Source organism: Barbus barbus, assembly GCF_936440315.1.
Source record: "Barbus barbus genome assembly, chromosome: 10".
NCBI classification, from domain to species: Eukaryota; Metazoa; Chordata; class Actinopteri; order Cypriniformes; family Cyprinidae; genus Barbus; species Barbus barbus.
This window is the reverse complement of record NC_136738.1, coordinates 32718961-32745999: the sequence shown is the minus strand read 5'-3', so window position 1 is coordinate 32745999 and position 27039 is coordinate 32718961. Positions and strand designations below refer to the sequence as shown.

The window sequence follows — 27039 nt, the reverse complement described above, 5'->3', positions numbered from 1 at the left end:
CTGCTGAGATGAGTTCAACAGTGCTTCTCAAACACACTGCAGTGGCAATTTGCATCTGCCCTTGGGTTCTCCTTCACAACCCATAAGGGCTATTTTAACCAATAATGCGAGCATGTAGAGCGTGAAAAATGCATGGTTCACTTCGAGTTCAGCGCCTCGACTCATGTTCATTAACCGAGAGATTAAAGGTAGGCTATTAAATTAAGACAGCAAGGGTAATATTAAAGAAGAGTGTTGTTTGGGATCTCTATAGGGAAGCAGAAAACCATTACCCTCGACACGATGTCTGTCTCCTCAAGTCCCAGAGCTGCAAGGACGAAATGCTTTTAACAAGTTCAAAGAACACAGACTGCAATAAACTGCTGCAAAGCTGCGGTCAGTCTCAGCGTCCCTCAGCTGAACGCTCGCTTGCCACAAAAGTGCATGATAACAGACTACTGAAAACCAAACATTTGCTGAAAATTAGTATCAAGTGTCAAAATCTTCTTTAGATGCATCTTGCAACCTGCGACAACAGTTTGTTCATTTTTCAAAACCTTCGTGCATCTTGTTGGCGTCCGACTTTTACTTTTCGACAATTAAATCTGCACTGATTCAAATTTGGGCTATTCCTTCAATTTTTGCACCTATTAAACGCAGAAGCTTAGTGCACGCTCCGCGTTTATTATTTTGGTAACCAATTCATCCCGACGTTCTATTCTTTTTAGATGCATTTCAATAACCATAAACTAACGTTCCCGGAACGTGCATGGAACCAAAATTGAACGAACAGCTAACGCATCTATTCAAATGTTATTTTTCGTCAAAAAACGTTCAAGTGCATGCCCTTTCGTTCGTAATGAACAAGATGATGACGGTTTGATGAGTCGTGGAGTCATTGCAGAGTGACACATCTATCACTTCGCGTGCAATAGAGAGCTATAATGGAAAACGAACGAATGCATAACTCACAAATAATGATTTCTGACCACTGTTGTGTGATAAAGATAACGTGTGAATGAAGGGCACGTGGACGCGCTTACCGGGGTCACCCTGACTTCTCCGCGGATCCGCAGCTTCGGTCTCCAAAATCAAATGCCGTGATCACAGTCCACGTCTCTGCATATATACCACAGTATCACATAGAGGATGAGCAAAATGGCAAAAATAAACAGAGCTACAAGGATAGCCTTAGTCACTGGTGAGATGAGAGACTGCATTTCAGCAATTGGCAACAGTCCGCTGAGGCGCATGGATGCTCGGCTCGCTCCTCACCATCAGACCAGACCCTCGGCTTTTGACGCTAGAGTCTCTCGCGCTGACATCCAGCGAATCATTCACACGCGCTCCGGTGAAGAAGCACCAAGAGCCATCACCTGGAGGAAGCCGGCCGGTGTTGATCATGCTCGGGTTGGAGAACAGTGGAACAGGTTGATTCGCCTTTCTCAACTTCATCAGATGGACTTGTCCAATGAAGTGCCGTTTTAAGGGGGGATACCACAGAGATTGACCCTCAATGATGGAATTGAACAAACTAAAGAATAAATGAAGAACGCTATGAATGCTCACATTTGTTTCATTTATGACATAAATACGATTATTCTTTTTTTTTAATTATCTGAGATAATAACCTACTACTGTGGCCATTACAGCTAAGGGTTAAAACTTTTAGTTCGTTTCAGAGAATCCAGTTAGCCAACATCAACATTAGACTTTGCTTCTTTAACAAAACACTGACTTTTTAAGATATATTTATGATGCAAATATGTTCTGATCTATAAATGTAAAATATCGGCACTGTTTGGTTAACTTTCCATCCGATTATGACACTTTCATAAAGTCGTGTACTGTTGCTATGGTTACCTCCTAACACAATCTCAATTCCTCAGGAGCACTTTTTTAATGCTAGTTAAAATTAAGTGCACTAACTAACTTGTACTGACTTTTTGAGATATATTTGCGATAAATAACTCTATAAAGTGTCAAATGATGTTTTGATTTTAGCCGATAAATCCCCTCCAGGTAGGAGTCGCTGCATCCTGCGGTGGACATCCAACCCCGCCCACATCCAAGTGTGACATCATAAGCCACGCCCATACCAATACAGCCACGCCCATGTCAAAACGTTACGTCTGAAACCACGCCCCTGTCATATACATCACCTCTTGTGATTCCCCATAGCCATACCGGGAAACCCGGAAGTGAAGTTATGTCAAAGCAATTTACAGCCCTTTCAGGGATCTAAATAAAATAATGTTGCCTTTCGATCATTTTACTAATACACGTTTTCTTATGTATTTAAAGCATGTCTAGGCTAAAATGGCACAACTTAAGTCTAATATATTTAATATGTCTAATGTAGAGCTGATTTCTCATCACAACAGCCTGTAAAACACTTGCGTTAGTTGATTAAATTAGGCTAATTGTAATAAAAAAAAAAACTCTACACCTTACCTTATTCATATATGTAATGAGATAATTTCTCATTCATTACTATCAATTTGAAATGACCTAAGACACCTATTAGATTTATCAAATCAGGGGACAATTAGATTTTGTTATTGTAAAAGTCACAACACGTTGTTATAATTTATAATTGCCATTTAATTTTCTAAAGATGTGTTGTTCCACTTATCATCAATTGTTAACATCTGAATGATAGGATTGACAGTTCTCCGTATGCAGTAGTCTGCACACACATGTGCTAAATAGAGATTGCTTGCTTTGATAGATTATAACACGTAGCATGGCATTGATATTCAGGTCTTGTTCATCAATAAAACTTCATATGTGTCCAGGTCCTCCACATATTTAAAGATGAATATACAGACATCCCTTGCTTCATTAGGTATTTTTATATTTATTGTTTTACAAAAATAATTCAATTTAAAATTTTACAACAAATTTTAGTCTTTGATGGCATTTTGTTGATTTTTACTGTACATCTGGAGTAAGGCAGGCCCTTTCACCTCCCCGCAGAATAACTCACGGTGACTCTGTCTCCAGCACAACACTGGGCCAATGTCTCTTATAAACTTCCACTTTATGTCCTCTGGCACTCCTGTTAAAAATACAGAATGTGTTGGTCCACTAAATATTTGTCATACTAAATAGTATTTTCCTCATCATTTTGCATACAAGAATATTTATTATTTAAACCACAAAACTCAATCACTACAGTATCTAGAGAAATGCTCCCTCCAGACCTTTCTTTACTGTTGAAACAGCAGCAGGAACCCCTCATCCCAGCAGAACTGCTCTGCATCAGGCTTGGACCAAAAATGCGTAGAATGCTGTAAAACATGACAAACAAAGATTGACAATCATTATGTGATCTTTCCATTAATATAGAATAATACAAAGATAATTTGTCACAAACACAGAGTTATATTGAAGGCATGAAGTGTGTGTGTATGAGTCGGTGAGATGAGTGTTATAAAAAAAAAAATTGCTCATTAAGTCAACATTCATTTTATATTGTAAGAATCAGTGCACTAATAAATATATAGTGCACTGACTTTTATGACATAAAATGAACTCTAACTGAATGTGCATTTTTTAAATAACCCTATTTTATATAATCTTGCCTACTCATATACACACTCTATCCCTCTCACATATGTGTTTACCTCTCCACACACACAATATTTTTTAATGACACTGATCTCAGAACCTTTGCACAGTATCTTGGTTGAGGAACCACATCATTTCACTTTCTTGCTGATAACACACACACACACACACACGCACTTACACACTTACACTTACACACACGCACGCACACATTTATATGTTACTGATATCTAGGTAATAACATGCCTGTATACAGTTCAAAACACACAAGCATGCTGAACTGTAGTTTACACACATGCACACAAACGACGCACACATTCAAGTTGTCAACGTTTTAAGTCTTCATAAAGACCAAATATATATATATATATATATATATATATATATATATATATATATATATATTTTACTTACCAACACAGCAAACAAATCGTCTTATCTTCTTATCGACGCTTCTTCCTGTTTCAAAATAATAAGAATGTGACGTATTTGGACACAGGCGTGGCTTGTGACGTCACGCTCGGATGTGGATGTCCACCGCAGGCTGAAGCGAGACGCTCCTCTATAAATCCTACTGTTGCCATGGTTACCTCAAAGGATCGCTATTCCTGTTCTCAAGCATATAGTTGTAAATACATGCCCTGACTAATTGAGATATGTTTATGAGAAATCTAACTATAAAGTGTGAAATATTGTCAAAGTTGCATCCGATGATGAAGCTTTTGCAAATCGCTGCACTCATGCATGCACTGCTATGCTTCTATGCAATCGCATTTTCTCTTCGCAAGCCTCTATTTAACGCCAAATCAAAATACACGCCCTTGACTTACTGGGATATGTTAATGAAATATAAAACTATAAAGTGTCAAATATTCGTAAGGTTTTGGTTTTAGCCGATAAATCGCTTGACCTCCTGAAGCGATCGCAATTCCTGTTTGGAGCCTGTGTTTAGATGTAAATACACGCCCTTGACTTACTGAGATATGTTGATATAGGATTAAACTATGAAGTGTCAAATATCGGCACTGCTCTGTCAACATTCCACCCGATGCTGATGGTGATGATGATGATGATGCTGACATCACAATTTCTGTTCGTGAATGTCTATTTACCGCCAGATGAAAACACAAGTGATAAAACAATGATTATTGAAATATGTTTTACAAAAGAATTCTCCCTCAAGTTTTCACATAGGCTACTTGCCATTCCTTTGTAATTAGAAATGCACGAGCAATTGCTTGAAGTAAACCAACACCAGTTTTTTAGGCTACACTTGTTGTGGTTATAGCTACTCAAAAAACCCTTACTGTTTGTTTAATAACGATACCGGATCAAGCCTCATCCGCACCGCGCCCTTCTGAAAGAATTAGCAGAGTTTAGAGCGACAGAACGAGCCTAAAGACAGATATGACACTCAACTCCTGAACTCCAGTGCGTGCTGCTGCGGTCCCCGCTGGTGGATCAAGTTCAACAGTCAAAGCTCTCCTGAACTTCCCCAGAGCTCCGAAACGAATGAATGGAGCTGTGTCTCAAAGCCCAGCACTTCAGGCAAAGGTGTGTTTCTAGCGAGCTGAAAGACAATGCTGAAGCCCAAAACCGATGCTTTTTCATGCGTTCCCTCTCAATGTTTAGGAAACGTATATTGAGACGTATTATTTGGGGAGTTGGGTGGGTGTGCAGGGCAAGGGCAAAGGGCTCGTTCACTGAGGTCAAGAAACCTTGCTATGAATTCAAACACGAATTTTAAGGAAAACGAAAATGCATCAATAGCGGAAACGTCACGCACTGTCATGCAAACCTTTGTCGAGTCGTGCAATGCTATATATGTCAAGCGGGGGAGGGATTCCTAATGCATCCTCAGCCCATGAGACTTCAGTGAGAAACCAGCGAGACAGACCTGCAATTGGATCCTACACAAGTCAATCCCACATGTGGGTGGGCGGTGGATTCAGAGCTGCACACCCTGTAAAGTTTGTTCAACAAAAGCTTGCGGGAAAGTTGCACATGCGAGCGAACGCGAATAATACTCACACCGCAATCTACACGCGCTACAAGTGAAAACACCTTAAAGTAACCTGCGTTTCAGACCCTGTTCAGCTCAGTTTCATTCAAGCCACAATGATGTCATACTTGTGGATTTTCGTGCTTGGGAGTTTAATCGTGACTGGAGTGAAGACGCAAGGTAAGAGTTTACTTAAACTAGTTTAAAATTACATTTAAGAGTTTACTAACAAGAGATACTAACATTTCAAAGTTTATTTGTTTTCTGCTTCCACATTTCTTTAGTGTTACCCATTCATGAAGTGATATTTATTTTTAAATTGAAATTATATAATGCATTAATTTTATATAAATTAATATGTAAAGAGAGACCTCTGGATGAAATTGGAAGCATGCATGTTTCTTTTTTTTGATAGAGTTTGTCTGTATATCAACTCTAAGATCACATGTTTAAGACAAAAGGACTATTATTATATATGCATGATTGGAAATCCATTCATTCTGGGTTGAATGTTGTTGAAAACGAAAATAAAACCTCCAGAAATGACTTGTTGAAGCTGTAAAGCCTTACCCAGCTCTGCCAGCAGCACAGCTCTCTGCATTTCCTCCTTTGTACATTGTGTTCTTGACTAACAGCTTTGGCCACTCAGAGTCTCAATGACTTCATCCAAATGTTTCGCACTTCTTAAACGTTTATATGATGTAACCAAATGTTTGGGATGGGGAGGAACGAATGTAAAAAGATTTAAGTGTCTGGCATTAAAAAAAATCACATCTAAATACTGATTCCTCATCATCTTTAGTGATTTACAGGCCTGTTTATTGCTAATATGTAAAATTTCCTCCAGATGTAGAGGAGAACATGCATGCATTTCACACACTGTTGTAAACTGAGAAAGACTGAGGTGTAGTATCAGAAATTCAATCCAGTCCCAGATGTAGACCACACCCTGTATGGAGAATATGGTGGAGTTAGGGATGCTTTTGATGCACCCGAGGGAGATTGCGTTCTGAGAGACGCAGCGAGGCACATGCATGGCCACAGCCTTGGATTTTTGTATTCTGTTGCGCAGAGAGAAGCTCTTTGTTTGGTGTTTGTGTGGACAGGTGTGTTGCCAACCGTCCTGCTCTCTGCTCTAGAGTAGACTTCCTTTGTGTCTCTTGATCTGACAGCTGTGCCAATGGCATCAAATAAAAGGCTGGCTGTGGAAATTAAAAGTTTGAGAGACAAAAATCATTTAAGTCATTAGCAATTGTGCAAATGCATGCAGGATTTCGCTCCATTCAACAACACAAAAGCCAATGAAACATGACGACCTTGAAAGAAGGTGTTACATAATGCATCTGCGTCATTTTATAACACAAAAGGCATATGAAGACATGATGCACGAAGTGCTGGATGTCCATCAGGCGAGCCGGCTAATAAAACAAACAAAACTGCTGGTAGACTAAACATACCACTACATTTGCATTAAAACTGAAGATGCATCTGTTTAAGATCATATCAAAACATATCCCTTCATTACCATGTTGACAAGCAAGCAGTCAAGAGTTTGGATGCATCTATGATGGTTTTCCACATTTTAGAATAATAATAAATGGAGATGCACTGAAATCAATATTCTGATTAATACTGAAAACCAATAAATAGCACACATTAAACTCCTTTATTATCCTATTTATGATAGAAGTGGAAAACAAAAAACTAAAATCAGTTGTTTTAAATGTAACAAGTGACTTTATGCATCAAAACATTTTAATGTAGTGTATGAAAAATTCACGTTATTTTAAATTCTTAGTGCTGTAAAAGATGAATTTTAAGTGTTATTTTAATATCATTGAGATGCTATTAATGCATGGAGGGACTTGCAAAGTGTATTTTCAATTGCATTTTCCATATTAACGAATTTGTTAATATTTTGATAAATTTTTGTCATTATATTTTCTGATTTCATGTTAAATTTAGTTAGTTTTAGTCATTTTATTTATTTACTTTTTTATTTTTTATTTTTTGTTGTTTTTAAATACGTCTTGAAAATTCAAATGAGAAAAGCTGCCTTGGAAACTACCTGAAATAAAATAAGTTTTTTACATTTTATATTATTTTATTTAACATTTATTTGTTCTCAAGTATTGTTTTTTAAATGGTTTAATTTTTATTAAACTATAATAACCCTGACTCTAGATGACCATAAAGATACAAATGTAAAAATACAGGAAAATGAGCATGCACAATTAAATATCAATTATAAAATATCACATACTGGCTGATATACAGTATATTGTCAAATATTAATAACCCATTTAGTACTAACATATAGTGCATCCATAATAATAAAGCAAACATATGACTGGTTTTATGAGTGAAGCAGATATTTGTGCATGCATTAGGATAAATGTCACGTGTGTTTTGTTTTTCAGACGATGGAGTGGAAGGTACGGAGAATACAGGTATGTTTCCATCATCTCGTGAGCTGTAATAACTCTGACCACACCCTTCTCTGTTAGCAAACTTCCTCAGCGACGAGCCAAAGCAATAAAACTGAGCAATGGCAAGATTTTACTGCTCTGACGTCAGGTTTATTTTACAGTTCCTCATAACAGCGATCTCACAGTGTGTTTGTTCAGCTCAACCCGTTGACCGGGTTCAGTATATATCACCTGCTGTGATACCTGGGTCGTTTTTTTTTGTTAAAGATGATAACGATGATAAACGTGGGTTGTTAATTTACCTTTTATCTCATATCCAGATGATCCAGCAGATGACCTTGCGCCAGAGGAAACAGCCTTTCCTGATGAAGGTGATGATAAGCTTCATGCAATTGAGTTTACAGCAGGAGATCTTGATGCTACATGCAAAAACCAAAAACACAAATCATGCATATTTAGGATGAAAAGTAAAACGAATTATGAGAGCACTTGTGCTTCACTGCTGACGTCAGAGGCCGTGAGTGTTTTACACAAATGCAGTCAAATCAGACAGATGTCAACATGGACACGGTGTTCATGCCCTCATGCTCCAAAACCATCAACAAAACCAAAAACAGAAGTAAATACGAGCCGGGCGATGTTAAATACGGGTCTGGTATCACCACTCGATATCCAACAAAAAATCTGCGTCCTGAAGCAAAAGCAGTGAGAACGGTGATCTACACCAGCAAGAGATCGTTTTCATGGAGCTAATTTGTGGGTGTGATTAATTTCACAGGAACGTCACTCTCATATTCATTGTTTGTAGGATTTATACAAAGTGCTGCTGTCTAGATCTCTTTCTGTATGAACAAAATCATGAAAACATAAAGTACGTTCATAACAGGGAAAGTTCTCATTCAAGTAACATTTTATTTTGGGTGAAAATAAAGTTAGTAGAAACATTCTAAAGAAAACCAGACTAACATTTTTAGAATATATTAAAAATAAACATATTTGGGCTAAAAATAAATGAGTAGAGCACTGGAAGAAACCTTTCAATAATGAAACATTTGAAAACAATGTTTCCACAACTTCTAATTAAAATCAGTGCATTGAGTTAGAGGAATGTAATAACTTGTAGCATTTACACACATTTTTAAGTAGATTACTCATAAAAACATGATTAAGCATTGGTCTTTGAACCAATTCCTGTTCAAATGAACAGCATAGAACATGTTACTCATAATGTTACGCATGCAACATATGTTATTCATCACAGGTGTTAGTGCAGTCATTGCTCATCTGGTAAATGTGATCTAAACCTTCATGTAGCCAAAACGCTCTTCACATTAAGAAAAAAATAGTTCTTTTAGGAACTGATCACTGAAAGGTTCCTTGAGGAACCAAAAATGGTTCTTATGGCATTTTAACTTTATTTTATGTATGTGATCATGAAACCCTTCTTGAATTAATATATCTTGCTTGAAATAGAAAAATGTCATGATCCTGGCGCCAGAGCCGGTAATGTTGGATCCAGTCTGTTTAGCAGATCCCATCAGAAGATATTCATTTATCTGTTTAACACAGAAATTCGTCTGAAAGCCAAAACCTACAAACTGTGTTTTGTCAGGCGTCCAAACTCATTAACAGACTCTACTGTCAGCAATCAGGCCGACTGAAATCAGCTCATGAGTTCATTAGTTGTGTGTTTCTCCAGGATTTCTGACCAGCGGGAATTCAACAGGTGTTTTTATCCTAAAGCAATGGAAAATTACTGCTCCCAACAAAATCCCTGAGAAAGAGATATCCTTTTATCTGCAACTTACTCATGAAAGCACGTAATTAAACAGTAATAGAGATATTACATAAAACGATTGAACTGAGTACACTGCAGGTCACAACATTTGAAATCATTTAGATTTAAAAAAAAAAAAATTTTGTTAAATTGTGATGCACTACCATTCAAAACTTTGGAATAAGAAAGATTTTTAAAAATATTTATATACATTTAATATTTTTAATCATCAGGGAAGCATTAAATTGATCAAAAGTGGCAGTAAATACATTTATAATGTGAAAAAAGTTGTAAAAATGCTGTTCTTTTGGACTTTCTATTCATCTGTGAATCCTGAAAAATAAAATATATCACGGTTTCCACAAAAATATTGAGCAGCATAACTGTGTTCAACATTGATAATAATGATAAATGTTTGTTGATCAGTAAATCAGTATATTATTATGATTTCTGAAGATCATGTGACACTGAAGCCTGCAGTAATGATGCTGAAAATACAGCTGCAGATCACAGAAATACATTACAGTTTAACACATATTCACATAGAAAACAGCTGTTTTAGATTATAATAATATTTCACAATTTTACTGTATAAATGCAGCACTGGTGAGCAGACTTTGTTTTGTAAAATGGCCTCAAAATGTTCTCTAGCAGTGGCATCGTACGATCGAATGAGGTTTTTTAGACGTGTGCCCGTATCATTACGATTCCACACCATTTCTAAGCGTTGGCAGTGATTCCTGGCTTTCTCCGAATGTAAAGCGTTGACAGGTTTTGTGAGTCTGTGCTTCAGGAATGGCTTGTTCTGAACTTCATCTTTGTTCAGAGCATGAAAGTGAACATTTTGTCAAAACTGACTCTCAAAGGCACTGATTCAGAGGTTTTTGTTGGATTTAGTAGTTAAGTGTCTGTTTTCACCATTTCCTTCTAATGCAGCGATGAGTCTGTTAGACTATTTACTTAGATATTTAGATATCAGATACAATTCATTTCCAAGGAATAGTTCACCCCAAAATTACAATTATGCCATTTTGGTATTTTTTACTCGCGTTCATGTCGTTCCAAACCCGTATGACTGAATGAATTGTCTTTCTTGAAACACAAAAGAAGATGCATGCATGAAGATTTTGTCTTTGCACACAATGAAAGTGGATAAAGTGTATATTACATGTTGTCTGAGATCATATGACGGGAAACACGGTTGATTTTTACATGTTATGTGGCCGCAAACCTGCATTTGGGAACTATTCTTGAACTATATTATAGTCTTTACATTGATTTTACCATTAGTAAGTGGTGTTTTGTTAGAGTTAACTGCAACTAAGACTATTAAAAATCATTTTCAGTAACTGAAATAAAGCTGAAATCAAATAAAATTAAATATTAGATGAAAAACTTCAGCTGTAAGAAAATCCAATATTTTATATTATATGCAACTAACTGAAATAAGTTGAAGAACTAAGCTACTAACTAAAAAAACTAAAAAAACTAAAAGCTTCTTAAATGCTGAAATGTTTTCTTGGGTTGGTCATAATGTTAAAGGTTACAAAGAAACATTGAAACTTTCTTTTCAACAAAAATCAAATGTAATTTGAACATTTATTTTTAATATTCTACGAATGATAAAGTCCAGTTCTTGTGATTATAATGCCATTTAAAGGTCACAAAAATGTTTCTTAAATAATTTTATTTTGAAGTATAACATTATTTGAATGTTTATTTTAAATATTCAAAGAACTTGAAAAAAGTTTCTTCTAACAATCTACTAAATTTAGTTTTATCCAAAATTTAACATTATTTGAATGTATTTTATAATTGTTAAAATGTCCAGTTTTAACATTATTTAAAGGTTACAAAAACATTTTTCTATTTCTTAAACATTTCTCAAATGTTGTACTAATTGTACATTAATGTTTTCTTGTCATTATTAGATTTGTCATTATTTAAAGATTACAAAAGCCTTTCTAAAATGTTCTACTAATTTAATTTTCACCCAAAATAAGGTTTATTTTTAATTTTCTAAGAACGTTAAAATGTCCAGTTTTCATCTTGTGATTATAGCGTTATTTAAAGGTTTCTTAGACATTCATCAAGTACAGAGAACATCATAAGGACACTGATCTCAGAAAGGTTTCTCAGCATTATGAGAATATCACATATTATTAAAGTTATAAGAACATTCTATAAACATTACTTTTGTCCATTTATATAACTTTTAGCGAAACACCACTGATTTTCCCTTGGATTTTCATGTGGAAACAAACCTGCATTTATGATACGAGAGGACGATTATCAGTGAATAATGACTTGTATATATAGTCATGTTAAGGCAGTCATTCGATCCTGTAATGAAGTGCTCCTCTAAAGCTGAGATGAGGGTCTGGAGCAGGTTTGTTCTTGATAAAGCAGAACTGTCCATATAGATATTATATACACTGATTTATGGTCACCTGTGCGCTTGCACCAATGAGAAGAGATATGATCCGACAGCAGCTGATGCTCCTGATGCTGACTGCAACCAGATAAAAGAGGACGAATCTGTGGGATGCTGTCTGATGTCTGATAGAGAGATCTCTGTGTTTCAGCTGCAGACGCGGCACCTGGAGAAACACCTGGAGAAACACCTGGAGAAACACCTGGAGAAACACCTGGAGAAACACCTGAGGAGCCAGCGGAGGAGCCAGCGGAGGAGGCAGCAGGTTAAACAAACACAGACATTAAAATTAATGCACTTTACAGTGATTTTACCACGAGTAAGAGGTGTTCTTACCAGGATTTACTTAACTATAGTTATTACAAATCTAAATAGCCTAAAAATATTAATAAATAAATAATGAAATAAAAATAAAATATAAATATTAGATGGAAAAACCTAAACTTGCACTCTAAAAACCGCTGGGTTAAAAACGACCCAATTTGGGTTATTTGGCAACCCAGCGCTGGGTCAAAAAAGGACAAACCCAGCGCTGGGTTATTTTAACCCAACAAGTTGGGTTATTATGTTTAACCCAGCATGCTGGGTTGCTTTTTTATGGTTTAAAATTACTACATTGCTAGGCTAAAATGATCCCAAATTAAACCTACAAATCTTGTTCATTTTAAAATCACACAAAGAATGACTTTCAAAAGGTAAATATTTATTAAAAACAAGAGAAAAGTCAAAAAGTAACATGCATGTAAGAAGAAATGAAGACAAGTATGGCATTAACAGCTACAGAGTTTATAAATGAAGCATTGAACATAACTTCTGATCAAATTGGACTTAAATATTGTAAATTGTATATATATTGCATACAAATATACAAAAACACTATTATACAATAATTGTACAATTAGTTAATAGTTAAGTCCTTTACAAACTATTCTGGCATAACATTACACAAATAAAGCACAACATTAACACTGATATTATAACATTCAAAAGATGCATGTGTGTGAAAGAATGACAGAGTGTAAACTCCACTTCTACTAAACAACACATTTAACATTTTGTTTTTACAGTCCATGAATACAGATCATGCATCAATGTCAATTTTCATGATCTCTTTAGCATAACTGATGTAGTCATGAAGAAACCCCATCAGCACAGCATGTGACATCTTTTACAACATCCAGGGCAGCGTCCTCCTTTAAAACCACTGTTGCATCAGTTTGGGGGAAACGTCGTTCTCCTCTTTGACCAGCATTCATCCCAGTCACCGCCTGTTCTCCATCAGTGGCCTAAAAAGAGAAAAACATTTGAAAAAAGAAAATATTTAATTAAACTATCCATTTTCAGATAGAAGTGCATCCACATCAGTAAGGATAGGTAAATAGTCTGTTTTATATATTATGTTTAATGTCTGTCTACCACAGCGCTCTAGAATGCTATAATGGCAGCACTAGTGTGAGGGCATGTAATATTGTTTAAATAAATATATTGCTTTCAGAAAGCTACTTCTTTACTGAAACATTAAAACAGACATGACATTCACATACCTCACAATCTTCCATGTATGTGGAGGGCTGCTCTTTAAAGGGTTAGTTCACCAAAAAATGAAAATGCTCATATTTACTCTCCCCATGTTGTTCCAGACCCATACAAACTCTGCTAATTTTTGGAACACAAATAAATATATTTAATATTCTCTTAAGTCTTGTCCTCCATTGCAAGTCTGGGAGAGCAATATTTTCTTCTGAACAGACATTCGCTATCATATAATTTAAGGATTATTCATATATAAATATTGGAATGGATTACTTCAACAATAACTAAGATTGAAAATACAGATTACTAAACTAATTCAAACTATTAATAAAAACTATAACACTGACTAAAACTTTTACAAATATTATAGTTTCAAATAATACAGTAATTGAAATTAGGCTAAGATTAAAATATAAATATTAGATGAAAAAATTTAAACTTAACAAAATTTTAAAATGTTACATTGGAAAATAACTGAAATACATTTAAGGACTGAAGGGGACTAACTGCAAGTCAATAAAATGATTTTCAGTAATTTTTACTATTTACAGTAAATGAAATGAAGCTGAAATAAAATATAAATATTATATTAAAAAAAACTTTAAATGAAAATCAGAATGTTGCCTTCAAGTTGAAACAATAAAATTAATGTAACTGGAAATAAATAAAAACTTAAATGAAAAAAATATATAAAACAAATTTACATAATAAAATAAAAACAAAACAAAAGCTAAAAATTAAATTAAAATGTGAAAATATAAAAATAGCTTATTCAAAATACATAGTATATAAATAATACTAAAATAATACAGATTTTTAGGCATGTTTTTTTAGACTGTTTTCTGTGGTAAAATCACTGTAACGCACAGCTTCAACTGGCCTAATGTGTGAAAACGGTCAATGTTACATATGTATATATTTGACATTTATTTACGTTTGATGATAATAATCAGAATAAAGAGTTAGTCTGTTAGTCAATGCATTATCTGTATAATAACGCAGCATGACGTGTGTTAATAGAGCCTGAAGCTGAAGACACAAACCCTGACACAGGTACACTTCATTTACTGCAAGCTTCAATATTATTCAGTCACCAAAGAAACTCAAGAAGAGCTTTAAAGCGTTTTAACCCTGATGTGTGCTTCCTCAGACGCCGCGACAGAAGATGCTGCAGAAGAAACACCAGCAGGTGATCTGATTAAACATAAAGCCATTACACTCCGATTCAGAACAGCCATAGACACCTGATAGATCGGGACATTTTATAATGTGTCCCAGTTATTCTCAGCCCTGAAATATTTCATAGCCAGAAGCTGCTCTTTCTGAATGCAATCTTTAATGAAATGAGTTCAGAAATCCTTCAAATATCCTGTAACCATGAAGGCCTGGAAAAGTCATAGAAATGCATCGGTCTTTGGGCCGGGAAGCCTGTAATAATCATGTGGTTTTGACTATGACGTATTTTCCTCTCTATTGCCGTTTCGCTGAAAAAACAGATCAGACACGCTGGTCTGGCAACTAAACCAGTTCAAGCTGAAACACTGACATTACTGGAAATAAAATAACTGGAACTGTTAGAAATCATTCAGTAATGGAAATAAAGCTGAAATAAATTAAATATAAACAACATAAAAATAATTATTAATTATTATTCAATGTTATATTAGATGATAAACCTAAACTATAAAAATAATTAGAAATGGTGCCTTGGCAACTACCTAAAATAGATTAAATTAATAAATTAAATAATAATAAATTAAAGCTAAAGCATTAAAAGTACAAACTGAAACTGAACTGAATAATTATTTTCAGTAATTAAAACGAAGCTGAAGAATTAAGTAAAGTAAAATAAAATAAAATATGAAAAACAAACTAACCAAAAAACTGAAATTTTGCTTTGGGAACTAAAAAATTATTTGTTGAAATAAGTTTAAAGAACTAAAATTTATTTTACATTTTCTAAAGTTACTAACTGGGGGATAAAAAAACGAACTAAAACTAAAATTATATAAATAATAATAATAATAATAAAAAAACATTTCCGTAATTGAAATAAAGCTCAATTAAATAATAGATACAAACCTTGCAAACTAACCGAAGCACTAAAATTATTAACTAGAAATTAATAAAAACTAAAACTAAAATATCAATAAATTAAAACTAAATAGAAATATATAAAAAAATTAAAATAACAATACTAAAAATGAGAAAAGCACAACAAAACTAAAATTATAAAAAATACTTTCAATAATTGAAATTTAAACTTAAATACATTATAAATATTAGATACAAACCTTGGAAACTAACTGAAGCACTAAAATTACTAACCAGAAATTAATCAAATCTAAAACTAAAATAAGAATAAATTAAAACTAAATAGAAATATTTTAAAAATAATAAAAATAAAAGAAAATGACAATACTAAAAATGACAACAGCACAACAAAAATGAAAACTAAAAAAGTGAGAGTAATAAAAGAGATGTTTAAAACGGCGCTTGATAAACACTTAGATGAGCCGATCGTGGCTGGCGTTCACACAGGAAGTCAGACTCGACCCGGAGGACTGATGTGTGTCTGACACCCGTTCCTCTGGTTTTGCTCCTTCAGCTGAAGAGGAACCTGCTGCAGAAGAAGCAGAAGCTCCAGCAGAAGCAGGTAGAGACACTAGGCAAATATGCATCACATTTATTATTACTATTATATTGTTTGTATTAAAACTCTGTAATCCAAATGCATGGGAACTTTATATGCAAATCAAACAACATATTTTGTGATTGCATCCAAAGCTTTGAGTGCTTATGAATAAAAGCCTGTATTAATACAGACACATTATATTGATCAGTGTTTGTTGATTGTGGTTTCAGATGAAGCCGATGCAACTAACACAGGTACGCAGCTCACTCTCTGTCATATTAGCTGTATGTTTATATATGATTTGAACTGAACCCTTTGTCCTTCAGAAGCCGATGCAGCTGCCGGAGATCCTGAAGTGACTGAAGAAGGTGAAACAGAGATTTACTGTCGTCTTTATCTCAGTTTGATCTTCACAAAGACACGATCTGACGTCAAGCACACACTTTGCTTTCCTTACACAGAAACAATAGATTTTTATGACCAGCCCTTTATTGCCACAGTTACACTATAACAACGTCAACTCGTTACTATGGAGTTATATAAATATTGTCATATCAATCTTTATAAAAAAATGATTTCAATAAATACATACAACATCTTTGACTTCATAAGACAACCCTTCAGTCTTATACTCACATTACAGTTCTGTGTGTTTGCTTTAGTAATGTATAACAAACACGAGACCCAGAGCCTGTATTTAATGTGGTCAGGGTTGTTTTCTCTTCAATCTCGTGTAGTTTGATGATGAGGGTGTTCTGTCTGCTGACTAATGCTTCATTTTGATGAGTTTCTACAAAGTCACAGATAAAAATGCATAAAAAACATTGTTTAATTGGATACCAAATTGTATATGACATCTAAACAGTCAAAAAAACAGAAGACATCTAAAAAAATCTTTGTTTTGTCAGAAATCACGCCTGAAGAAGCTCCAGGTGACGCAGAAGAAGAACCAGCACAAGAGGAAACAGAAGAAGGTAACATGACATAAATATATAATAAAGAGAGAGAGATAGAGCCAGACAAGTGTATGGGGATTATTAGGAGGCTATGATACACAAGTGCCAGTCATGTTGAGTCATATTGACATCGTTCTCTATTCTGACTGATGTAATCAACATATTTTTTCCTCTTTTGGAAAGTCATAGAAACAATATTGCAGTTTTTTTTCTTTTGCTATCAGAGTGCAAAAAATATATTTGCTTTAGTTTCCGTTCTCACTATAGAAGTTTACCCAACTATGACCATTTCTGAGAAATGCAGAAAGGATCTGTTAAGATGAAAACGGAGTGAATGTTAACACCAAACTCTACTGAGCATCAAAGTCACTTCCTGTGGAGAATAGAATAGAATCAGTCACTCACGAGGCTCCTGTTGAGACGGTGAAGCAGAGCTCAGATCCGCCGAGGCTTCTCCAGAGTCCAGTGAAATCAGTTTCTTTGTTTGTTTGTCTGCAGGTGAAGAAGATGCAGATGCAGAAACTGCTGTAGAAACTGATGTAGAAACTGCTGCAGAAACTGCTGTAGAAACTGATGTAGAAACTGCTGCAGAAACTGATGCAGAAACTGATGCAGAAACTGCTGCAGAAACTGATGCAGAAACAGATGCAGAAACTGATGCAGATGCAGGTGAAACAGGTGCGTTTCTCTCAGGAGACTCACGATCATTTCCTCTGCTGTGAACATGACTCAATATAAAACTTATTACAGGAACAACTTAGACTAGCGTTTGATTTAATCCAGCATATTTGAGAAAATAAAGAGTGAAACAAATACTATTCACATTTTACATTATTTACTTTATAAAACAAGTATCAGGAGACACCGGGCGAATCTCATAAAACATGTCAAGAACATACAGTACATGCCGGGTCACATTATCCCATAATCAACAGAAAAAACAGGATATTATATTTAACAGAAATAAATTGCATGGGTTAATTTTTTTTATATAATTTGTTATATTTATATTTACATTATTTTTGTGACAAAAACATTTTTTCTCCAAATTTTCATACTGTCATGTAAAAAAACTATTTGCCAGACAAAATTGGATATTATATTAAACAAAAAAAAATGATGCATGTTAATTTTTTATATATATTTTTTGAAGTACATTTATATCTTATATTTACATTACTTTTGTGACAATAAGCACATTTTTTCCTCCAAATTCTCGTTACTGTCATGACAGAAAACAGCCTACATATTACCCTTAAACAAAATAAAAAAATATGATATTATATTTAACAAATATATTTTTGTTACATTTAAATTTACATTATTTTTGTGAAAATTAAGCATATTTTCCCACCGAATTCTCATTACTGACATATTAAAAAAATACTACCTATTATTTAATTTAATTACAGTATTTAATTTATTTTGAGGTACATTATGGTAGTATTTGTTGCTCTGTAGTTTATATGTTTTTTTTATATATTTTATTATAGTAATTAAAGTCTAATGAGATTTGTTGTTAAGAAAAATAGGAATTCTAATAATAATAAATATAATAATAGGAATTAAACACTTGTCAGTACATATTACAGTAATGAGAATTTGGTTGAAAAAGCCTAATAGTCATGAATATAAATAATCCAATGACTGATTTTGTTGAGAAATGTGACTTGGATGGTTTTTGTGGAATATAATTATTTTCTGGACTGAATGTCATATTGTGTTTTCCCTAGATTTGACCGCTGCACCGGAGGAACCTGTGGACTCTGAAGACGCAGTGGAAGGTTTGACTATCTGTCATTTATTAAAGTCTTTAGGGTCAGATCATCTCACCCTGCTGCTGGTTTACTCTCCGTGTTTACATGTGCTTTTGTGTTTCTCCAGTTAATTCTGTAGGATTTGATCTTTCTGATGCTTTCAATGAAGATTTAGGTAAGAGATCATCACAAAGCTTCAGTGCATTTGGGTTAGTTTTTGGTGATTTAAATCTGGAATTACAGTGAAAATAAAACGATCCCTGACTGTTACAGTTAATACCGTAATGCTGTGTTGTTGTGTGTCAGTAGATTAATGATGAATTATACTTACATTCTCCATCATTTAACAGAGACAGCATCCATTAGTCTTGAGCTTCTCTATGAGTCTATAAAGAACAGACGTACAGTATCGGCCAAACATTCAGCATCAAAAGTAATGATGCTGAAAATGCAGCTTTGATCACAGAAATAAATTGTAGTTTAACACATATTCACATAGAAAACAGCTGTTTGAAATCACAATAATATTTCAAAATATCTACAGTATTTTTGATCAAATAAATGCAGCCTTGGTGAGCAGAAGAGACTTCTTTCAAAAACATTGAAAGTATTTTAATTATTCCAATCTCTTGGCAGTCAGTGCACCATATAATTCGTGCTTGCATGTCATTTCCAAACCTCGTTAGCCTCGTCCAATGACGCATCACACAGCACTGCTCTGAAAGAATCCCCACGTCTCGACGGTTTGAGTGCATTTCAGACGCTCACATAACGCATGACTGAACCGGAACAGATTCAGTGGTGTGTGTCTGATTACTGAACTCAGATTCTTGTTAGTGATCACACACTTCCTTTATCTGCTGCTCCTGGTTTGGCGAGTCAAAACTGTCAATTAAAAGAGATGATTAGTGATTCAGAGTAAGATGAAGCTGAACTTATGTGCAAATAAATAATAAACACGATCAGCAGACTGTTCATATATCATTTATCATCTATTTTACAGAAGAGGAAACACAACCAGAGGATCCAGGTAACAATCTATTGTATTCAAATTTAGCATGTCCATAAACACACAATATTTCTCTTAAAAGCTGCTTTGAAATTATATCTTATATAAACACAATGCTTTATGTTATTTATATGTTTGCTTACAGTAGAGAATGCAGTGGGAGGTGTAGACCGTCACAGCGGAGGTCAAGGCAAAGGTACGGCGCTTTGTTTTATATCATTTAGTCATATTTATGTGATCTTTTGCAGTGCATACTTTAATCATAACACCTCAGTTTTTGTAATCAATTAAAACATTTTTATATTATAAGCATATTAAATCATATAAATGTATACAATAATCAGGATTTCGCTCTGGGATTCTAGGCATCAGAGATATTAATGTATAAAGCATTTCCTGGGGAAAAATAAATAAATAAAAATATTGTAAGTAATGCTTTACACTCAATACATTGGCTAAATGTGTTCAGCAAAAAGCATCAAAAATAAACAAAGAAAGCAGGGTATTTGTGTTTTCTTCATATCACACAGCAATAGTTATTGGCAATATCTGTGTTGAATCTCGTTATGTTTTCTCTCTCATTACAGCTCGCAGCGCTGGAGCCGTTTCTGAGTCGAACGGTATCTTATCCTTCAACTACATCATAGAAACAAACATTTCTTAAATGTTACATTTGTGAGAAAGTCAAAATGCTGGCGTTTTCTGGGTGGATTCTTGTTGTTAGGGGGTTCAGGGTGGTTACTAGGGTGTTGCTGGGAGTTCTTAGAGGGTTCTGAGTGGTTGCTAGGGTGTTGCTAAGTAGTTAGGTGGTTCTGGGTGGTCACTAGGGTGTTTCTGAATAGTCTTTAGAGGGTTCTAGGTGGTTCCTAGGTTGTCATTAGGGGTTCCGGGTGGTTGCTAGGGTGTTGCTAAGTAGTTGTTGGGGGGATTTTGGTGGTTACTAGGGTGTTGCTAGGTTGTCATTATGGGGTTTTGGGTGTTTACTAGGCAATTAGGGAGTTCTGAGTGGTTGTTCAGTAGTTAGGAGGTGTGGGGTGGTTATTGGGGTGTTACTGGGTAGTTATTAGAGGGTTCTAGGTGGTTGCTAGGGTGTTGCTAAGTAGTTAGGTGGTTCTGGGTGGTCACTAGGGTGTTTCTGAATAGTCTTTACAGGGTTCTAGGTGGTTCCTAGGTTGTCATTAGGGGTTCCGGGTGGTTGCTAGGGTGTTGCTAAGTAGTTGTTGGGGGGATTTTGGTGGTTACTAGGGTGTTGCTAGGTTGTCATTATGGGGTTTTGGGTGTTTACTAGGCAATTAGGGAGTTCTGAGTGGTTGTTCGGTAGTTAGGAGGTGTGGGGTGGTTATTGGGGTGTTACTGGGTAGTTATTAGAGGGTTCTAGGTGGTTGCTAGGGTGTTGCTAAGTAGTTAGGTGGTTCTGTGTGGTTACTAGGGTGTTGCTGGGTAGTTGTTAGAAGGTTCTGGGTGGTTGTTAGGTAGTTAGGAGCTGTGGGGTGGTTATTAGGGTGTTGCTGAATAGTCGTTAGAGGGTTCTAGGTGTTCCTAGGTTGTTATTAGGGGGTTCTGGGTGGTCACTAGGGTGTTGCTAGATAATTAGGGAGTTCTGGGTGGTTGTTAGGGTGTTGCTAGGTAGTTGTTGGGGGTTCTGGGTTGTTCACCCCTCGCATCACTTTGATTTTAAGTTCTGTATATGTGGCTTGGGTCCCTTCTTCAAAGCAAGTCTGTGGGATTTTTAAAAAACTATTTCATTGTCTAGCAGGTGAAAATATTTAGAGTTAGTCATAAGTACTTATACTTAGTGATTTGAACAAACCCCTAACGCTGAGTACTAGTAATACTGATGCTTGACTGTACAAACACCAGTAAAGACATGATCATCATCTCCAGTTAATCGTCTGTAATACCTGCCGTGCCACGCAGTCTAACAGACACACAGATCTGCTCGTCACTGATTCTGCTTCATGTGTTCAGAACAAACAGTGATCAGCTGTTAAACACGTCACGTTTGCATTCAAGGCAGGCAGGAACCAGTGATCTAAAACCTGGCACCATGTCATTTGACGTTATAAAACAAACTTTCTGGCATGATCATCTAATGTTTCCTGGAAGAAAGGAAATAATATGGTTTGGAGTGACATGTTGAAATAAAAACATCAAAATGATGACAAAAAGCTAAAATTATGACTTATGAAAAAATCTAAATTAACAGATAAAAAGTGGAAATTCTGAGTCAAAATTATGGCATTTTATGTCATAATTATGAAATATAAAGTCTAAATTATGGATTATCCTGTTTTAGATTGATGAAAAATCTAAATTAGGAGACAAGAGTCAAAATTATGACAAAATGTCGATTGCGAGAGTAAAAAGACAATTACAAGATTAAGAAAGAATTATGACAAAAACATAAAAAGTAAAAAATTTAACAAAACATTGTTATGAGGAAAAAAGTTAAAATTATGAGTCAAAATTGGCATAAAGTGTCCTAATTATTAAATTAAAAAGTCTAAATGATAAATTACCCTGTTGGTGCTTGAGAAATTACAGTTAAAAATGACATCAAAAGTATACATTTTGAATTATAAACAAATCAGAATTGAGATAACATTTTAATTATGACAAAATGTACATTATGAGATTTTTTTTTTAAATCTGAAATTTAAAAAGTCTTAATTTCAAATTGAAATGATGATAAAATGTCAAATATAAAAAAAGTATAAATTATGAAACATGCTGTAGAGATTTACATTATAAAACAACTATTCTAATTTTATCTAACAGGTTTTGTGGAAGAAAAGACATACAAGGGTCATTTAGATTAGATTAGACTTTATTGTCATTGTGTTCAATCTAATCTAATCTAAATAACTCTTATTATGTCCTGTCTTCCATGAAACATGTTAGATGATGTCAATCAGAATATATTGCGAATATCGTTGGCTCTTTGACAAATTGCTTTTGTTCCTCTTTTGTAAGTCACTTTAAAATAAAAGCATCTGCTAATGCATAAATGTGAATGGAGCGAGATGAGAGAGAGAATATTCATGGGTCAGTTTTTATTATCAGTGAATGTCAGAAGCCTCGTTTAAAGTAAATAAACTCCACTTTCTCTCTCTTTCGTCTCCTGCAGGATCTGTAAATCAGGTTCAGTCTTGTCTGTCTGTCTTTTCCCTCACAAACATTCCTGTCACTGCGTGTGTGAAGTCTTGCTCCGCTCCGTCGAATCCGCTGGGAGCGACTGTGACGGGCGTACTGATGCTTCTCTGCAGCAGAGCATTGTGGGTAGACTATTGATAAGTGCCTCTGCTGCATTAGTGCTTGTGATAAATGCTGAAGCAGAAACCAACCTGTAGCCACGTGAAGTGTCTGCTTTATATCATACGCAGGATCCCCTAAACCTGGAAATATCACAAACTGACAGGCGTAAAAATAACTAATTCTATATTTAAAACACATTTTCCCTTTCTTTTGAAATCGACATAAAAAGTCATAATTATGACATACCAAGTCTTTATGAGATAAAATATCGAAATTATGAAATAAAAGCATTCTGGCTAAAATAACCTAACATGTTTCATGGGAGAAAGAAAATAATGCAGCTTTTGAGAGAGATCGGAATAAAAAGTCTAAATTCTAAACATGTTATAATTATGACAAAAAAAGTCATAATTATGAGAAAAAAGTCACAATTATGACGTTATGAGATTTAAAAAAAAAAACTATTATGAGATAAAAAAAAAAAATTCTGAGTATAAATAATCTAACATGCCTAATGGAAGAAAGAAAATAATGTGACATAAAAATCAAATTGTTGACATAAAACTTAAAATAATGAGTTGTACAAAGAAATGTACAAAATTCATAATTATGATAAAAAGTTGATGTCATAATGAAATAAAATAAATGAAAAGTCCAAATGATGAATTATCATTTTGGGGATTGATGTTACAAAACACACTAATATCATATTTCATGGAAGAAATAAAAATAATTAAATTAAAATTATTATGAGATAAAATGTTGAAATAATGAGATAAAAATGTATATCATTATGACAAAACGTTTTTGCCATAATGTAGTATATCATAATTCTGTCATAATACATTTTTTTATTGACATAGTATGTCATAATTTTGACTTTTTATCTCATTTTTTTTTAATTGGATAATTTTAACTATTTAATTATTTTATGTAATAATATTGTTTCATCACAGCATGATTTTTTACATTTGTTTTTATTTGTGGCAGAAATGGGCTTCAATATAAACCTGAAGTGGCTCCAGTATAATACTGCCATCTAGTGGACCATTATGTGAATCTTGTTTCTTCTTATCCACTGATATTATATAAAAAAAGAATAGTGATTTTAACATTGATCTGTGTTTGTTGACTTTAGTGAACACATGAAGCAGATCTTTGTGTCTGTTAGACTGAGTTACAGATGATGATCATGTTGTTATTATTACTATTACTGCTGTTTGTTCAGTCAAGCATCACTGTTATTAGTGCTCAGTGTTAGGGGTTTGTTCAAATCACTAAGCATTAATATTTATAAGTGACACTAAATATTTTCACCTGCTGGACAATAAAACAGGTTAAGAAAATCCCACAGACTTGCTTTGAAGAAGAACCAAGCCACATCTACAGACCTGAAGATCAGAGAGACACGGGGGGAAATCTTCACCTAGAATTTCCTTATGACTTCCTAGCAACGCCCTAGCAACCACACAGAACCCCCTAGCAACCAATGCTGGGTAGAAATTGTGATTCGTTACTGATTCCAGATTTTACATGACAAAAATTGTAGTTAGTAACTTAATCCATTACTTCACAGAACTGCTAACAACTCCCTGGGAACCACCCAGAACACTCGAGTAACCGTATATACACACACTGACACGACTGACCTGGTGTGTGGTTCTGTTGCAGACAGCGGATCCGGTACGGTTGTTGGTGTTGTTTGTGGGATCGCAGTAGCAGCTGTTGGAGCCATAACTGGATACTTCACCTATCAGAAGAAGAAACTGTGCTTCAAGGTCCAGAGAGGTGTGTGGGTGTTTACACTTTCACTCACATGAACATCTGAGTCTCAGATAACGCAGCGGGTGTGATGAGAACATATGCTTTCTCTTCAGGTGACCCGGAGAGCGCTAAAGAAGAGAACGGCACACAGAGCGACCCACAGGGTGAGCCATCCACTGCTCATTTTCACTTTTGAATCACTGAATATTATCATATTTATATAGCATTGGATACTGCTGTAAACAAGTGCTTCTCAGCTATCTGCTCAGCACCGAGAAACAGCGATGAAAGCAAATCATCAAAATAAACACTTACCAGCTTTCAGAATGGAGGAGAAACACTTCCTCTCTTTTGCTGTTGATGTCCGAACCACCTAACAGCTACCTAGCAACACCCTAGAAACCAAACAGTACCCAGCAACTACTGTCTAGAAACACCCTAGTAATCACTCAGAACCCCCCAAAACTATAGAGCAACATCAAACAACCAACCAGAACTCCCAACTGCCTAGCAACTGCCTACAACCCCTAACAAATTACTTAGCAACCACCTAGAACCCTCAAATGACTACGTAGCAACACCATAGCAAACACTTAGAACCACCAACACCCTAGCAATCACCCAGAACCCATATTGGCTACCTAGCAACACTCTGGCAACCACAAGCAACATTCTAGTAACCAGTCAGAACACCTAACAACTACCTAGCAACCACCTAGAACCCTCAAATGATTACCTAGCAACACCCTAGAAACCAGAACACCAAACTACCTAGCAACCACCAAGAACCCCCTAACTATTATCTAGCAACACCGTAGTAACCAGTCAGAACACCTAACAACTACCTAACAACCACTCAGGCAACCAACTAGAACCCCTAACTACCTAGCAACCACCAATAACCCCCTAACGACTACCTAGAAACACCCTGGTAACCACCCAGAACCCCTTAACGACTACCTATGCAATGCCCTAGTAACATTCTGAACTGATAGGTCTCAGATCTGCTCAGCAGGGAGAAACAGTGATGAAAACACAATAAATCATATAATCATGAACCATTTGGACATAAAAATAAACAGACTTAACCAGCTCAGAACTGAGGAGAAACACAGCCTCTCTTTTGCTGTTGATGTCGAAGGTTATGTGTCCAATCGATCATCTATAAAACAATGCCTGTCCAGTTCATGATAATATTAATAGATTTCAGTGTGACTATAAAGACGTTTTGTATATTTTTCTACAATAAATAAAGAATCCCAGTTTTGTGCTGGTGGACATGTGATGTCCAGCCGTGTCCAGAAGGGAAACCAGTTGAGAAGCGCTGTCATAAACTACAGTCACATGACACTGATGTGAAGGGCTCACTGTATTTATGATGTTTTTGTTTTTCATCTGCAGTTTTAAGCACTCTCCTGAACTCATCCTAACTCCAGCAGTGAAGCAGCCGAGTCCAGTGAAGCCACTGTGAACCGCTTTACATGGGAACTACTCGCATCTGAGTCATCTTCACAAACACACTCGCAGTACAGACTTCCTGACGCAGATTAAGGGCTTGCTCATAATATCTCATCTTCCTACTGCTTCGACTACAGTTCTGAACTAGCACTAGGACTGTTAATAATTGTTTTGAATGTATTGTCACATAGTTTGAGTGGACCGGGATGTGTGTGTGCGTGCATGCATGTGTAATTCGACAGCCTTTTGGGAGAGGCATTTCATTTCGTTACCTTAAAAAGTGTCGTTTAGTTTCATTACGGTGTCATTAATCGCACAGTTTTGTTTGATTCGTAAAAAAAATGCAAATCTCACACCGTGGAATAATTCACTTTGAAAGTGTGACCAAATAGGATCCATAGGACGTTTCTTTCAATTTGTTTTTTTGTTTTTTAAGTCCTGTAAATAATTGAGTTCGAATAAAAGGGTGGTTACATTT

At 35.2% G+C, this 27039-nt stretch overlaps 1 protein-coding gene and 1 long non-coding RNA gene across 3 annotated transcripts; one reads left to right on the top strand and one right to left on the bottom strand.

Moving 5' to 3' along the window:
- Nucleotides 1-2566: 2566 nt before the first annotated feature.
- LOC306876549 lies at nt 2567-5369 on the bottom strand. The gene is made up of 3 exons (XR_013784838.1): nt 3967-5369; nt 3186-3272; nt 2567-3040 (listed from the first exon to the last, which is right to left on the bottom strand). It is a non-coding gene; the product is annotated as an uncharacterized lncRNA (long non-coding RNA).
- LOC306876548 (uncharacterized protein) lies at nt 4925-27039 on the top strand. Of its 2 annotated transcripts, none has more exons than XM_079427831.1 (19): nt 4925-5734; nt 7975-8004; nt 8304-8354; nt 12346-12459; nt 14748-14780; nt 14878-14916; nt 16336-16383; nt 16593-16616; nt 16689-16730; nt 17271-17336; nt 17817-17987; nt 19052-19102; nt 19203-19250; nt 20079-20105; nt 20230-20280; nt 20672-20704; nt 25011-25127; nt 25217-25267; nt 26505-27039. In XM_079427831.1, the coding sequence occupies exons 1-19, from the start codon at nt 5671-5673 to the stop codon at nt 26531-26533; spliced, it is 1089 nt and encodes a 362-aa protein (XP_079283957.1). In that variant the 5' UTR covers nt 4925-5670; the 3' UTR covers nt 26534-27039. The 2 variants fall into 2 exon arrangements, with proteins under 2 accessions (XP_079283957.1, XP_079283956.1); XM_079427830.1 differs by having other exon boundaries at nt 17817-17996.